The 15,840-nt window shown below is 58.7% G+C and overlaps 3 protein-coding genes across 4 annotated transcripts in view; 2 read left to right on the top strand and 1 right to left on the bottom strand.

Moving 5' to 3' along the window:
- Positions 1-15,840, top strand: part of ZNF598 (zinc finger protein 598, E3 ubiquitin ligase) — a 181,614-nt gene that overhangs the window by 76,905 nt on the left and 88,869 nt on the right. The window lies entirely within an intron of this gene.
- Positions 301-7,339, top strand: RPL3L (ribosomal protein L3 like). Its single transcript, XM_054271072.1, has 9 exons — positions 301-355; positions 1,286-1,454; positions 2,524-2,659; positions 3,370-3,556; positions 4,340-4,500; positions 5,067-5,168; positions 5,255-5,350; positions 5,993-6,112; positions 7,259-7,339. Exons 1-9 carry the CDS (start codon positions 316-318, stop codon positions 7,313-7,315), a joined length of 1,068 nt encoding a protein of 355 aa, XP_054127047.1. The 5' UTR covers positions 301-315; the 3' UTR covers positions 7,316-7,339.
- LOC128933902 (testis-expressed protein 2-like) lies at positions 7,836-14,701 on the bottom strand. Of its 2 annotated transcripts, none has more exons than XM_054271053.1 (12): positions 14,553-14,701; positions 12,364-13,269; positions 12,078-12,278; positions 11,649-11,946; positions 10,982-11,196; positions 10,684-10,836; positions 10,495-10,594; positions 10,209-10,341; positions 9,973-10,110; positions 9,509-9,721; positions 9,046-9,166; positions 7,836-8,405 (listed from the first exon to the last, which is right to left on the bottom strand). In XM_054271053.1, exons 2-12 carry the CDS (start codon positions 13,225-13,227, stop codon positions 8,280-8,282), a joined length of 2,562 nt encoding a protein of 853 aa, XP_054127028.1. In that variant the 5' UTR covers positions 13,228-13,269; positions 14,553-14,701; the 3' UTR covers positions 7,836-8,279. The 2 variants fall into 2 exon arrangements, with proteins under 2 accessions (XP_054127028.1, XP_054127030.1); XM_054271055.1 differs by having other exon boundaries at positions 12,364-13,238.

The following is a 15,840-nucleotide window of genomic DNA, read 5'->3' as shown; positions in this document are numbered from 1 at the left end:
ACCCCTGCCCTGTTGGGACTCAGTGAAGAGCCCAGAACCTCCGTGCCATTCCCATCTGAAAGGGGGGATTTTTGTTGTGTTTTTGTTGTGTTTCTGCCGTGTTTCCCTTATCCCCATTTCCCTGAGCTGAGCGCGCATCTCCCTCCGTGTTCCCCTCCGCAGTCCCACCGCAAGTTCTCGGCCCCCAGGCACGGCCACCTGGGCTTCCTGCCGCACAAGCGCAGCCGCCGGCACCGCGGCAAGGTGAAGGCCTGGCCCAAGGATGACCCCAGCAAACCGGTGCACCTGACAGCTTTCCTGGGCTACAAGGCTGGCATGACCCACACCGTGCGCGAGGTGCACCGGCCCGGCCTCAGTAAGGCTGGGCTGCAGGGGCAGGGAAACTGGGAATGGGCTCCTGGGAAAAAAAAGGCTCTTCATGGAAAGGGGGGTGGAGTGTGGTGGTGTTTGCAGGGGTCCCAGGATGAGAGAAGGGATGAGAATCTTGACTCCATGTTTCAGAAGGCTGATTTATTATTTTATGATATATATATTATATTAAAATCGATTAAAATATATTAAAATGTTAAATATATTAAAATATATTAATTTATTTTAAATATATTTTAATATATTAAACTATAAAATATATTATATTATTTTAATTATATTATATCTTATATCTTGTATATTATATATTATATATTATATATTATATACTATATATTATATATTATATATTATATATTATATATTATATATTATATTAAAAGAAAATTATATATTAAAACTATACTAAAAGAATAGAAGAAAGGATTTCATCAGAAGGCAAGCAAGGAATAGAAATGAACGGAATGATAATAAAATCTTGTTACTGACTAGACAGTCCGATACAGCTGGACTGTGATTGGCCATTAATTAGAAACAACCACATGAGACCAATCACAGATGCACCTGTTGCATTCCACAGCAGTAGATAATTATTGTTGCATTTCGTTTCTGACACCTCTCAGCTTCTCAGGAGAAAAAAATCCTAGCAAAAGGATTTTTCATAAAATATGTCCGTGACAGTGGAGCCCACAGCTCTGGGTTAAATCCTGGCTGTCCACATCTTGCATGGTCCAAGCCAGCTCAGCATGGGCTGAGTGTGGAACTGTGCACACTGGGATGGTGAGTTTGGGATGTGGGGAGGCTGTGGCTGGCTGAGATCAAACACAACCTCGCCCCCAGCACTCTGTGACAGGGAAATCCTCCAGGGAGCGATCCCAGAGGATGCCCAGCACCCCTTCCCTTTGCTGCCCTGCAGAGGTGTCCAAGCGGGAGGAGGTGGAGGCCGTGACCATCATCGAGACGCCCCCGATGGTGGTGGTGGGGCTCGTGGGCTACATCGAGACGCCCAAGGGCCTGAGGAATTTCAAGACCGTTTTTGCCGAGCACATCAGCGATGAGTGCCGCCGCCGCTTCTACAAGAACTGGTATGGGCTCCCAGAAAGGGTCACCAAACACTGGGAATGCCCAGGGAGGTGGTGGAGGTGACCAAGGCACCCCTGGACGTGGCATCAGTGCCCTGGGCTGGGGCATAAGCTGGGGATCAGCCACAGGTCGGACTGGATGATCTGGGAGGGCTTTTCCAACCTCCTGGGATCCCCAGAGTGGGGTTTTCCTGGGGGGCTGCCTGTGAGGGATCCCTGGCAGGAATCCCACAGGCTCTCCAAACAGCTCAGATCCCGAGGAGTGAGCCTACTGCCTGTTTAGTCATGCACAGGGATACACTGCAGGCAGCCTGATGCTGGGGAGCAGCGTTTGCATATGTAAATTTATTCTAATAGCTGAACCAAGTTAGCTCTCTCCACAATATCGTGTGGCAGGTTCCTTTTCCCTTATGTAGCTCCTCGGCTCCCCGGTTAAACAGAATCCTTGAGCTGGACTGAAACCAGATTTGCCAGGGGGAAAATTGATGCAGAATGTGGCCCCTGGCCCTCATAAATATCAACACCCCTCAGCAGAGAGGGAAGTGGGAATTTCCTGGCTGTAGGAATTGTGTCTCCTGTCACAGCACCATGGAGACCCACCCACCACACTGATCCCTGTTGCTCCTGTCAGCCCTTTTCACGCTCATCCCCCTTCCCACCCCAACCCTTGGCAGGCAGGTGAGGCTCAGGTACCCACAGGTAGCAGGGAAGTGATTTCCTGGCTGCAGGAATCCCCTCTAAGTGCCATGGAGACGCACCCACCCCAAGGCTCTGTCCCTGCTTTCTCCTGCCTCTGATTTTGTGCCTGTTCTGACGGTGCTGAGTCAGTCAGTGGGAGACAGCTGCATTCCTCATGCAGAAAGGTTTGAATTACCCTTGAAGGAGCCTTTTTCAGGGCTCATTATCCACCTCCCTCTTCCCACCTCAAGGTCCTGACAGGCAGGTGAGGCTCAGGTATCCACAGGTTCCTTGTGCCTCCGAGGAGGTGGCAGCCAGGGTGACCTGTCCCCTCTCTGCAGTGTCACCAGCCCTTTATCAGCTCTGATGGGTGCTAAACCACTCCTGTCCCTAGGCACAAGAGCAAGAAGAAGGCGTTCACCAAGTACTGCAAGAAATGGCAGGATGAGGCTGGGAAAAGGCAGCTGGAGAAGGATTTTGCAGCCATGAAGAAGTACTGCAAGGTCATCCGTGTCATTATGCACACACAGGTCAGAGCCTCCCCCTGGCATGGGCAGGGGGCTCGGGGGCTTCCTCGGCTCTGAAGGGCCTGGAAATGGGATCAGGGGGTGTTTTGGTGGGGTCACAGGGGCTGAGAGGGTGTGAGATGGGGATTGGAGGTGCTGGCTAACCTTTCCAGCTCCCAGAGCCCTCCCAGTCCTCTGCTCCGGGGCTGCCATGGGGGCTGTGGTTTGGGATCCCTGGGGAGCCCCCACACCCCAATGGGAACCACACACCACGTGGAGGAGAGCAGGAGCAGGGCAGAGCCTGGGCAGGTCCTGAGTCCTGTGTCAGCAAGGGACCTCATGATCACCTCAAATTAGCAACTGGTGTCAAATGTTTTGGGCAAAAATAACCCCACGGGCAGGCACAGTTTTGCCAGATGCTGATTGCTGGATACACACGGGCCCATTTTAATGCTGATCCCCGGAGTTAAGGGCTGCTTTGGGGTCTGGGGGAAAGCTAAGCTGGCTCAAGGCCAGATGGGGTCTGGGCACAAGGACAAGGGGCTGGCTCCATAAAATCCCAGATATAAAGAGCTGCTGACCCAGGGCTGCTATGAAAGGGGGTGGCTGTGGCAGAGAGGTGGAGCAGTGGCTCTGCTCACCCCTGTGCCCCTCACGAATTGTGAGGGACCCATCCCTGCTTCACCCTCCTGTCTGTGGGGCGAGGAGCCACCCTAAAGCACGGTGTGCTGCAGATGAGGCTGCTCCCCCTGAGGCAGAAGAAGGCCCACATCATGGAGATCCAGCTGAACGGGGGCACGGTGGCTGAGAAGGTGGACTGGGTGCGGGAGAGGCTGGAGAAGCAGATCTCTGTGCACAGTGTCTTCAGCCAGAACGAGATGATCGATGTCATCGGCGTGACCAAGGGCCACGGCATGAAAGGTACAGGGCTGTGGGGCTGTGCTCCTCACAGGGCTCTGCCCAGCAGCTGCTTTTGGGGTAGGGGAATGTTAACCAGGCTGAGAACCCCCAACTTTCTGTAGAGGGAGTAGCAAAAAGCCTCAGGATCTAAAGCATGACACCAGTTCTGGTGTGGCAGGGCTCAGTTTCCTTAATCTCAGCAAGGGAAAAATCCAACAGGGGCACCTCTGGTGTAGATACAGAGGAGCTGACAAGGTAATCTCTGTTGGAAGGATTTCCCCGGAGATTAAGGCCAGTGAAGCCCTCGTCCCAGGAGGCTCACAGGCACTGTCAGTACATTGAGAAACCAGGTCTAATGGGAGGTGTCCTTGCCCATGGCAGATGTTGGAACTGAATGGTCTTTATGGTCCCTTCCAATCCAAACCATTTTGTGATGGTGTGAATGTCATAAACCCCACATGTGCAGGGGTGTGGGCATCCCTAGGTGTGTGCATGGGTCTGATCAGAGCCCTGGGAAGTGAGAATAGCTCCTGATCTCCTCCCAGCACGGCCTCCTGTGAGAACTGCAGGAGAGCCATGGGACTGTCCCTCAGGAGAACCATGGAACTGTCCCTCAGAGAATGTCCCTCAGAAGTGCCATGAAACTGTCCCTCAGGAGCGCCACAGGACTGTTCCTCAGGGAATGTCCCTCAGGAGAGCCATGGGCCTGTCCCTCAGAGACTGTCCTTTAGGAGAGCCACAGGACTGTCCTTCCCCAGCCCCAGCCCTCCCTGCTGGCCCTGCTGACTGTCCCCACGCCCCCAGGGGTGACCAGCCGCTGGCACACCAAGAAGCTGCCCAGGAAGACGCACAAGGGCCTGCGGAAGGTGGCCTGCATCGGGGCCTGGCACCCGGCCCGCGTGGGCTACTCCATCGCCAGGGCCGGCCAGAAGGGCTACCACCACCGCACCGAGATCAACAAGAAGGTATGGCCAGGGGGCTCCATCCTGTCACACCCTCCTCCCCACGCTGCCCTCAGCTCCCTGCATCCTCATGGATGTTCCCCTGGACATCTCCATGGCCTTCCTGGTGATTTCCTGCTGATCAAGGGCACGCCATGGTGAAAACCTGTAGGGGAATTCAGTATGGGTAAATGAAGGCGGTATAGCATGTAATCTTATCCCCTAAAGAGTTGCAGCTGAACCAATTATTAAAGATTAGGAGCAGGCCTGATGTTAACAGGCCACACCTCTAGCCAATAAGAAGAGTGTTATAAAGGAGTGGATTGGTTGGCTGAGGCGGAACTGAGAACTGGAGTCAATTGGCTCCTGTGAGGACAAGGCAGGGTCAGTGCCTGGAGGAGCTGCCTACAAGAAACATCAAGGAGTAGGAAACTCTAGCGATATGGAACCCTTGCAATGTACTGATAATAGAGCTTCTGCGATATAATGACAACAAAAACCACGTGGTTCCGTGGGGGATTCTGGCACCCTGTAAGGCTCCTCAGCAAGGGGCAGGAGAGCCTCCATCCCCACTGCCTGTGTGTTCCCAGATTTACCGCATTGGCCACGGGATCCACGTGGAGGATGGCAAGGTGGTGAGGAACAACGCCTCGACGCACTATGATATCACTGAGAAGACCATCACACCCATGGTGAGGGCTGAGGGGTGACAGGGCCGTGCCCTCCTGACCCTCCCAGCCAGCTCTCCTGCCCACCCACCCCTCTGCTCTCCCCACAGGGTGGCTTCCCTCACTATGGGGAGGTCAACAACGATTTCCTTATGCTGAAGGGCTGCGTGGTGGGCACCAGGAAGCGCGTGCTCACCCTGCGCAAGGTGAGAGCACCTGGGATGGGCTGCAGCTCCCCAGGAGCACATTCCCCACATGGAGAACCCTCCAAGTGCTGGGCAGGGACACTGGGCAGGTCCTTGGTGCAGTGTCAGCAGGTGGATGGAGCTGGAGAGCTCTGAGGGCTGTGGTTCATTCCAGAAATGAAACCTTGGGTTGTTACAGAAAGGTGAGTGAGCATTGGAATGGGCTGGCCAGGGATGGGGTGGTGGAGTCCCTGGTGTTTAAGGACAGAGAGCTCTGAGGGCTGCAGTTCATTCCAGAAATGAAACCTTGGGTTGTCACAGAAAGGTGAGTGGGCACTGGAATGGGCTGCCCAGGGATGGGATGGGAGTCCCTGGTGTTTAAGGACAGATGTGGCACTCACTGCCATGGTCTGGGTGACAAGGTCAGGTCATAGGTTGGACTTGGTGATCTCAGAGGTTTTTCCAGCCTGGCTGATTCTGTGATTCTGTGCAATGCTGAGCAAAGAGCAGCTCTGGAAGCTCTCCCCCACCTGAGCCCCAGGGTGTCGCTCTAAGAGCACAGATTTTTGAGGGGATGTTTGTTTAGAGGATATTCCAGCCCTGCTTCCATGAGACCAGCTGTTCTGTGACACTTCCCCTGCTGCTGTGACTGTTCTTTCCCAGTCCCTGCTGGTGCACACGAGCCGCCGGGCCCACGAAGCCATCGAGCTCAAATTCATCGACACCACTTCCAAATTCGGCCACGGCCGCTTCCAGACGGCTCAGGAGAAGAGAGCTTTCATGGTGAGTTCCTCAGGCTGCCACTGTCTGACTCCAACCAAGCATCTTCCATGGGCAGGGAGGTGGAACTGGATGAGTTTCATGTCCCTTCCGACCCAAACCATCCCAGGATTCTATGATTCCATGATTCTGTGGTGTGTTCATCAACACAACAACAGCCAAGTGAACATTTGAGGCTCTCTTGCCTAAAGGCAGCCATGAATTCCGTTCACACAGCAGAAATGATGCTGAGGAAGAACAGGATGGTTGTGTGAGTGATCCAAGACAACTCAACCAGCAAATAAAAGACCATATGGGCAACCAGTTCCCATTCACCATGGGAAGTTTTAAACAAGCAGTTAACTTGGCAGGCACTGTCTTGGCCATATGGTGCCTTTCACTCAGAATTGTGCACTGCTTTGATTTGTTTGGAATGATTTATAGCTTTAATGTTCTCAGAGGAAAAAAAGTTTGGGTCAAATTCAGATGCAGATTCATGGTGCTTTTGTCAGAAGCTTTCAAGAAGGCCAAGCAGTGTATTTTTCTTAAATCCAGGGCAAAAAAATAATATAATTAAATAATCCAAACACAGCAGTTTCCTGAATAGTTTTGCACCTTCACCAGGCTGGGGTGAGTCTGAGTCTGAAGCGGAGGAAGCACTGAGTAAACCAGGAGAGGGAGAAGGAGAAGGGAAAGAAACAAGTGTGTGTGTCCCACGCAGATGTAAACTGGGTCTGGCTGTGGCCTGTCAGCCAGAAATGCCATGTGAAGCTGGCTAAGCCTCCTTAGAGCTGCCAGGGGGATTGGTGAGGCACTGCCTTTGCAGAGCTCTTTAGAGGTTAAGCTGATTTCCTTCAGCTCAGTGTCAGGAGCGTGTTGTGTCACTGCCAGCCTGAGCTGCTGTGACAGGAGGAGGTCTGACCTGGCTGCAGCTCTTTCCTTTGCCATTTTGCCCCATGGACTCTGTGGTAAAACATCACATTTGTCTGGAAGTTGAGGGACATAAGTAATTCCTGCCACCTGCTCCCATAGGATTGATTTGCTGTGGGATAATTCCATTTTTCAGCTGACGGCTTGAGCTGCCTTTCTGGCTGCCACAGCCCAGACACAGCCATGCAGGCCAGGTCTGTGTGTCCCTAAATCCAAACTCTCCTCTCTGCTCTCTTCCAGGGCCCCCAGAAGAAACATTTGGTGAAGGAGAAGCCAGGTGTGCAGGAAGAGCTCTGAGGACAGAGATCCAAGGCTGCCTGCTGGGCATTTGCAATAAAGGGGCTCCAAGCCATGCCTGCTCCCCTCTCCTTCTGGAGGGGTGTCCTGCCTTCCTGCCTGTTCTCAGGCTCCTCAGCAATGGGGATGGGAAAAGTGGCATTTGGGACTGGCCCACGTGGATGGGGACTAACTGGGACAGCCAAGTGCCAGCTCTGCCCTCTGGATCCTCCCTTTCCTTTCTTCCCAGTGAATTTTTCCCTCTCACCCAAATCACCACGAAGTATCCTCCCTCTCATCCAGCAGAGAGAAGAGCATGTTCCAGCACTTCTGCCCCAGTTTCCATTGAGAATACTGGGCCAGCCCATGGCCTGGCTCTGCCCAGGCTCCCTGCCTGTCTCCTCCTGCCTCTCCCATACACCTCCAGCACTGCTTTTGCCAAGCTGAAGGTGCAACCTGGGGGCTTCTCCTGCTCAAAGCCCCCTGATCGTGGCTGGGACCCCGGCAGAGGTGGGAATTGTGCACAACAAGAGGGCTGCCAGGCAGGGCTGGGCAGAGATGGATTTATTCACCTGGGAGCCTTTCCCACCCATGCTGTCCTTGCAGCCCAGCTGCCTGTGGGGAGAGGGCATGCCCCAGAGCTGGGAATTCTGGATCAGCAATGATCCCAACTCCTTCAGTGCCGTGATCCAGGTGTCCTGCACCCTCTTTGGAAGCAGACAGTGGGAAGCCCAGCCCTCCCCTGCCCCGAGCTGCCTGCTTGACCAGGAGTCCTGGAGCGTGGCCGTGGAATCCCTGGGTCTCCAGCAGCCTGGCTGTGCCCTGAACGTGTGCTTGCAGGATCTGAGGAGGCTCATCTGCACAAGCAGAGCGTGAGGATGAATCCAGGCACAGCCCTGGCTGCAGGCAGCGGCCACGCCTGGCTGTCCCATGTCCCAGCAAGGTCCCTGAGCTCTGGGCAGTGTCCCTGCCCCTGGGTTGTGCTTCAGAGCCTCCTGTCCCCCGTGGCTGGTGGATCCTGGGGCGGTCCCGGGCTGGGGGGCCAAGGATCCAGGCCAGAGCGCATGATGGGCATGATGAGATCGTCCATGTTTGGCATCACCAGGATTTTCTGCAAAGAGGAATTCAGAGTAACAAATCAGTGGGTTTGAACAGCACGGGGACACTCCTGGAGGTGGATGGCAGGAGCCACGTGGGGATAAACTGGAGGTTCTGGGCTCCCACCCCACAGCAGCAGCCCCAGGAGGGTCCCAGCTCTGGGTATCAGGGTGGGGACAAGCAGGGACAGTTTTTCTTTGCCCTGGCCACCTCAATGGCTGCAGGATTGGCCACAGCAGAGGGGAGGGACCAGCATTTTGAAACCATCCAGATGGGTGGCTTTTGGGGGGCCCTAAATATCTGTGGGGACATTTCTGCTTTTAGAGCAGAGGTGAGAGGCTGGACACAAACCCTTGGGAAGGCAAATCTCCCAAACATCCCCAAACCAGAATGGACAGGTGGATTCAACCCTTCTGGGGCTGAACCCTCCCTGCTTGGGGCAGGGCTGCAAATGATGGGAGGAAATCACTTTCCCTCAGCCCTTGAGCTTGTTATTTGTGTTCTGTATCATCACTGCTCCAAGCTGGCCAGACCAGACCAGTGCTGGCTTTTTGCAGAAACAACTGGCCCCAACTGAGGCTGCCTCTCCCCGATGGCAGCAATGCCCAAGGCTCAGCAGGGCTTGCAGAGGCCCTGACCAGCAGCCCAGGCACCTGGAACTCGTGCTTCAGCTTCTTCTCGATCCACTCAGTGACGTGCAGGAATGTCACCTCCCGCTCGCCCAGCTTGGGGCGCACCCTCAGCTCCAGCTGCGGGGGCACTCGGAAGCTGTACCTGTGAAGGGAGAGCAAACAGGCAGAAAGCATCACCTGCATCACAGGTGTGGCACAGCCACTGCTGGGTTTAGGGAGGAGATGACAGCTCAGGGTGCCCAGATTTGTGCTGGCCTGGGTGCAGACCCAGAGGAACCTGGGGCTGTTGGTGCCAGGATGAGCCCAGAGCCCTGGAATGGCTCCTTGCAGGGAGCAAGGGGCGCTGGCAGTGGGATGTGAGCCCCTTTGGGGAGCAGCTTTGGGTTGTTGGTGCCAAGATGAGCCCACAGCCCTGGGGCTGGCTCCTTGCAGGGAGCAAGAGGCGCTGGCAGCAGGATGTGATGAGGGGAAGGAGAGCTGGTACCAGACACGGTCGGTGGGTGGCGGGGGGATGTTCACGGCCAGGGTTCCTGCCAGCTCCTGCACCTCCACCGTCAGCAGCAGCGGCGTGTTGGACACCTCCTCCATCTTCTTCTTGATGAACTCGTTCTCCGTGGCCTTCTGGAAGTACTTGGACTTGGCAATCTTATCCACGAAGCGCAGGATCCTCCTGCTCGTGCTGTTCCCACTGACATGCCTAAAGCAAGGGGGGGTCCCAGCTCAGCCCTGCTGGGTTTGGGGGTCCTCCAGCCCTCTGCCACAGCACAGAGAGGGACAGAGGACGGGGGCAGAGTCCCCTTTGGAAGCTGCCACAATGTGCTGTGTGTGTCCTGCCATGGACACCATCCCCATGCCCCTGTGCTGCTGTGGCACTGTGCGCCCCCATCCCCTCGCCGAGCCCCCCGTGGCACAGACAGACCCCCAGACAGACCCCCAGCACCCCCGTACCCCTCGGTGCCGGGCGGGGGCAGCCGCTCCCCCGGGGCTCCCACGGGCTCCGCACCGGTGGCATCGTCCTCGTCGGAGGAGCCGGCGCTGGAGGACTCGGCGTCGCTGTCTGCCAGCAGGATCAGCCGTGGCCGGGCCCTGCCAGCCCAGGAGGTCACAGCCCGCTCGGGGACAGCGGCCTCGCCTCGCTGGGGCGGGAGGAGCAGGGTGAGCCCACCCACGGGCAGGTTCCTTACCCCTCTCTGCCTGCCTCTGCAGGGCCGCTCTCCTCTGCAGAGCTCTCCTTCCCCAGCTTGCTGAGGTTCATCTTTGTCTCCAGTGTCATCTGCAAGGAGCCGCTGTAGGTGACCTCCAAGTCCACCCAGAGCCCTGCCAGGGAGAGGGACAGGGTGAGATCAGGTCAGCACCACAGGGGTCAGAGCTGCTTGGGCACTGCCAAGCCCTCCCAGCTCTGGGCCGGCAGCTCTGCAAAGCCATCCCGGAGGCAGCACTGGGGTCCCCGTGCCTCTGTGGGGCTCTTACCTCGCTCATTGATGGTGGGGCTGGAGGCACCGAGCACTGAGGGGATGGATGTGCCCATGTCCAGCTCTGTCAGCGTCAGCTCGTTCATGAAATACGGGAGCTGATGGAGGGAATCCCCCATGGGGACAGTCACCACTCACCGTGGGGCCTTGGGAACAGGGCTCCCTGAGTGATGCTCCTGCCTCTCACCTTGATCTTGCTCAGCTTCTTCTGGATCTTGTTGGACACCTGCTCTGCCCAGTACTGCTCCCTCAGGAAGTCCCAGAAGATGCGTCCCACCAGGGCGTTCATCCAGGCCATGCTGGCCGTGTCCTCCTGGGAGGGGACAGCAGCCACCAGCCCCTGCAGAGAGGTGGCTCTGTGAGCAGTGGGACCTGCTGTCTGTGCTCCCTGCCCCAGGGCTTGGCTGCTCAAACAAACCACACACTGGAAGCGTGGCTCCATCAGCCTCCAGCCCCGCTCCCAGTGCTTCGTTTGTCCCTCTCACCTTTGTGGGCGTGGGGCTGCCCAGAGCTCCATGAGAGGGGCTCCTCTCCGGGCTGGCTGCCCCCTGTGCTGGCACAAATCGGGCCATGTAGGTGCTGTAGTCCAGGTAAATCTCCTCAGTGCTCCCTGACACGTCCCTGGAGGGATCCGTGGATGGGATGTCCTCAGTGCTGCCCCCGCTGCTGCTGCCGCTGCTCTGAGGAGCCCATCCTGTGCCTGGGGATGAGGAATCACAGAGCTTGGAAAACCCCTCTAATGCCATCAATCCACTCCCCAGCACCGCCCAGGCCAGCACCAACCCGTGTCCCCAAGTGCCACATCCACATGGCTTTAACCCCCTCCAGGGATGGGCACTCCACGCCTGCCCCAGGCCTGGACAGCCCTTTCAGTGAAAGAAATGTTCCCAATCCCAATATTCACTAATACCCAATATTCACTAATATCCAATATTCGCTAATATCCAATTTTCACTAATATCCAGTCTGTCCAGTCAGATGGCATCGGGGGTGACATGATGCCTGTCCATGACACCAGTGGCATGCCACCCACCCTGTGCTGACCATCTGAACCCTCTTGGCTACACTTTGGGCTCCTCCCCGTCCCTCCACACTCCCTGCTGCCCACCAAGGCATTGTGCTCCTGGCTCAGCCCTGGTGGCTGCCCCTCACCTGCCCTGGTGTCACCGTGGCCGCTGGCTGTCCCACGGGAGGCTTGCACGAGGTGCTGGTACCACTCCTCCTTCTCCCGCCCCGTCCTCCCAAACAGGTACAGGCACCTGTCCCTGCTCTCCCCCGGGCTGTCCTGCCCGGCCAGCGGCACCTTCCTGCTGCCCTCGTCCCCCTGCGGCTCCGTGTCCCCCTGCTCCTCGCTGCCCTCTGCCTCGGCCGCCTCGGGCAGCAGCACGCAGATGGGATATTTCTTGTTCCACGTCCGCTTTCGGGCCAGGCTGGGGGGGCACAGGAACACCTGCGGCACCGAGAGCGGGGTGAGCCCAAACCAGGTTGGAGGGGCACAGGGAGACATGCAGCACCGAGAGCCCCGGGCCAGGCTGGGGGGTCCCCCGTGGGAAGGAGGCTCCTGGGGACCCCCGGGCTCACCTTGGCGTCTGTCAGGTCGTAGCAGCGGTGGCTGACGAACACGGCGTCCAGGATCTCCTCCTCGAAGGTGGCCCGGCGCGGGATGTTGCTCTTGGGGTAGGACAGCTTGAGGGTGGCCCCGTCCAGCACGGCGAGCACCGAGTGCGTGAGGGACGGGTGGAAGAGCTCGGGGTCGTACGCGTGCAGCTGGTTCATCCAGCCCTGCAGAACGGGGAGAGGGAGCCGGCTGTTCCCCTCCTCACCACAGACACACCCAGCCCCTCATCCCGGAGCACCCCGCTCCTACCTGCAGGTGAGGCGCTTCCCGCGGCTCCCCCGGCAGCAGCTTGGGGCGCAGGCGGCCCCAGGGTCCCCGAGCGGCCGGCGGAGCCCTGGGCACGAGGAGGAGGATGGCGAGGAAGCCCAGCAGCAGCCCGCAGAGCAGCCCCAGGCCGAGCCCGGCGGCGTAGGGCGGCAGCGGCAGCACCAGGTAGCCGTAGGCCAGCAGGGCGATGCCGCCGAGGGCCCTGCCCGGCACGGAGCCCCCGGGCCGCGCCGCCGCTGGGGCCTCCTCGGCCGCCGGGACCGGCGGAGGCTCCGCGTCCCTCTGGGCTACCTCCACCACCTGGATCACGTCCCCGTAGGAGCAAATCTCGTAGCGGCAGTTCTGCGTGGGCTCCCACGGCGTCCAGTCCCGCAGGCGGCGGCCCCCGGCCCCGCGGCCGCCCCCGGGGCTGCCCCCCGGCTCCCTGGGGCCGCTCTCCTCGGCCATCAGGCGGCTCAGGCGGCTCAGGGGCTCCTGCACGGCCTCCGACAGCCGCCGCCTCGTGTCCTCCAGCCTGGCGTCGCGCAGCCGGAGCAGCGCGGCTCGGCTCTCCGAAGGTGACACGCTGGGCGACGGCGGAGCCGTGCGAGACCGGGCCGGGCTCAGCCGGGGCTGGGGGGCCCGCGGGAGCTCGGCCAGGAGCATCCCCGCGGGCTGGGGCGAGGGGGGACGCTTCGTGTCCCCGTCTGCCGAGGGAAGGAGCCCGCAGCCGTCCCGGCCGCCCCCGTCCTCCCGGGTGTGCGGCGTCGGTGCCTCCATGTCCCCGCGCCGAGGGGAGCCCGGGCTCGGTGCCAGGGCAGGAGAGGCCTCCGCTGCCACCGCAGCCGGGTCTGCCATGGCTCGCATCGCCGGCGGCACTGCCGAGGGGCAGGGGAGCGGCTGTCAGAGCTGGAAGGGCTCCGTGTCACCTCCGTGTCACCGCGGGGCACAGAACACCCATCCCTGCTCTGCTCCTGCATCCCCCGGACCCTCACACCGAGCTGGGCCCTGCCAGCCTGTTCCCTCAATATCTGCATGTGAGAACCCGCTTGTCCGAGGAGGATAAACCCCAGCCAGGCAATTATCCACGGGGCTGAGAGAGCCCGGAGCTGCCAGCCAGGCTGCAGCCCAACAGGGGGATTTTCCACACCAGGATATTCCCCTGCTCCCAGTGCCAGCCCGGGGCTGCCAGGCCAGCGGGCAGGACTCCCTGACTCCTCTGAAAGTTCATGGTTTGGCCCCAGCTTCGAGCACTGCATGGGTCCAAACTGGAGCCGGCCCAAGCTGCGGCCCCAGTGCCCAGTCAGCAATCTCTGCCTTCACTGGGGATGCAGAGGACAAAAGTTTTTCTAACACCAAGTTTCCGTTGTCCTGAGGGGGCCCATGGCCTCAGGGAAGGGCTGTCCTGTCCCCACCACCCCTCACTGCTGCTCTCCATGGGCTGGCCTGCCCTGAGCCGTGTCCCCTCCGGTGTTTTGGGAGGGAGAAGGGATCTGCAGGACGGGCTCTGCAGGGCACCGCGGTGCTGAGTCAGCCCCCAGCGGGTCCCTGGAGTGCTCAGCCCCTCCCTGTCCCCCTCCCCTCACAGCAGCCCTGCAGCAGCAGCAGGAATGCATCCCAGGGACCCTGGGGCTGCCTCATCCTCACAACGCACTGCCCTGGATCTTCAGAGCTCCTCGATGCCAGGAATTAATCACAGCCTGTGCCGCAGCTGCCTCCAGCCCCCTTTATATAATCTCAGCTCTTGCTTTGCTTCGCCTTTGCAGGAGCCACTTGTTAACCCCGGATCATCCACGGGTGATTGTCCCAGCCCCTGGCAGAGCCTGGCTGGTGCTGGTGGCACTGCTGGCACCATTGGCAAGGCACCAAAACAGCCAAAGGAGGGGTGAGCAGGGCAAATGAGCAGTGGGGCTGGGCCTGAGAGGGGCCCTGCTCCAGGGAAGGTGCCCTGTCCGTGGCAGGGGTGGTTTTTAAGGTCCCTTCCCTTTAAGGTCCTTTCCAACCCAAAGCATTCCGTGTGTGGTTCCAAGGGATCCCTCCCCTGACCCTGCAGGGCCCTGTCCCCCTCCCAGCCAGCACTGCAGCCCCTGCCCCTCACCATGCAGGGTTCTCATGGCCCCATCACAGCCATCCCAGTATCCCCAGTATGCCCAGTATGCCCAGTGCCGCCCACCACCCCGCGCTGCTCCTACCAGAACGCCCCTGGGCAGGTCCCTGGAGGGTCCTGGCCGGTCTCTGCTCTGTGTCCCTGCCAGGTCAGGGCACAGTGTCTCGCACTTGGTGCTGGCCTTGGTGCTCCTTGTGGTGCTCACTCCACCGTGCCCAGCTCTCCGTTCCCACCACTCGTGGGTTTTGAAAGCTAAAAAAAAAAAAAAAAAAAAAGGAAAAAAAAAAGAGAAGTCTGTTTCCTGAGAGACCATTAGCACGGTGGAAGACAAGATAATAATAGCCTGGGTTTGTATGGGAGTTCTCCTCTGGCAGGGATGGTGAGTACAGGGGAGGGTACACTGCTGCTGCTGCTGCTGAGGAGGGTGGGAGCAGCAGGACAGACCCTGCTGGGTGTCCTGGCTGCACCCCAGGGGCAGGTGAGGCCCTGGGGGAGGCTCTGCTGCTGCCTCAGGCTCCAGAGAGCCAGCACTGAGTGTGGGGGTGCCCAGAAGCGAGTGTGTGGGTGCCCAGGCTGCGGCCCTGCAGGATCAGGGGGATCTTTGTGCTCTCTGCAGGATAAATCGGACATGAAGGTCCTTGCAGGGGTTGTCACGGGGGCAGCGGGGTGGGTTCATGGGGGCACGGGGCAGTGGCGATGATGGAGGTACCAGCAAAGAGCTCTCAGGGCTGATTCCACCCCTTCCAGGACACCCCTGAGAAGGACTGGGGCTGAGGGGGATGGCTGCTGAGTGGGACACCCAGCCCAGGATGGTCACACCTGTGCAGGGCAGGGACACAGGACCCCCAATGGCAGTGTCCCCCCTCGCTGTGTGAGGACACACCAAGGCCATGACCATCAGTGAGCCTCTCCCTGCATTCCAGCCCCAAAATTCCTCTCCTTGCTCCCAGCTTTGGTTCAAATCCAGGGCCTGACACAACCTGACAGAGACAAGCTGTGGCCCAGCTTGGGCTGGAGTCCTGGAGTGTGTCCCCCTGGAACATTCCCTGACGTGGCCAGGGCATCAGAGGTGGCCTGGCACAGCCTGGCAGGGTGGCAGCTCCGGGTGGGCACCGCCTGCCTGGTATTTGCTCTGCTTGTAGGATCAGGGAGTTAATTGAAATATCAACTTCATTAACTTCCCTCAGTCCTCTGTGGTTAATTAGGGTGGCAGTGGCACCACAGCAGCGCTTTCCTCACGCAGCCAAAGGAGCTGGAAATCCCTCTCCAATTATCTGCACAAAGCACCGTGACAGAGCCGGCTGTCCCTGCATTATCCCGGGATCAGGAGTACTGGGGTGGCTCTGAGGGAATTCTGCAAGCTCAGATGAAAC

The sequence above is a fragment of the Melozone crissalis genome, unplaced genomic scaffold (genome assembly GCF_028551555.1).
Source record: "Melozone crissalis strain CALT ecotype California unplaced genomic scaffold, PUWL_Pcris_2 ptg000012l_1, whole genome shotgun sequence".
NCBI lineage: Eukaryota > Metazoa > Chordata > Aves > Passeriformes > Passerellidae > Melozone > Melozone crissalis.
The sequence above is the reverse complement of the archived record's forward strand: the minus strand, read 5'-3'. Positions and strand labels throughout refer to the sequence as shown.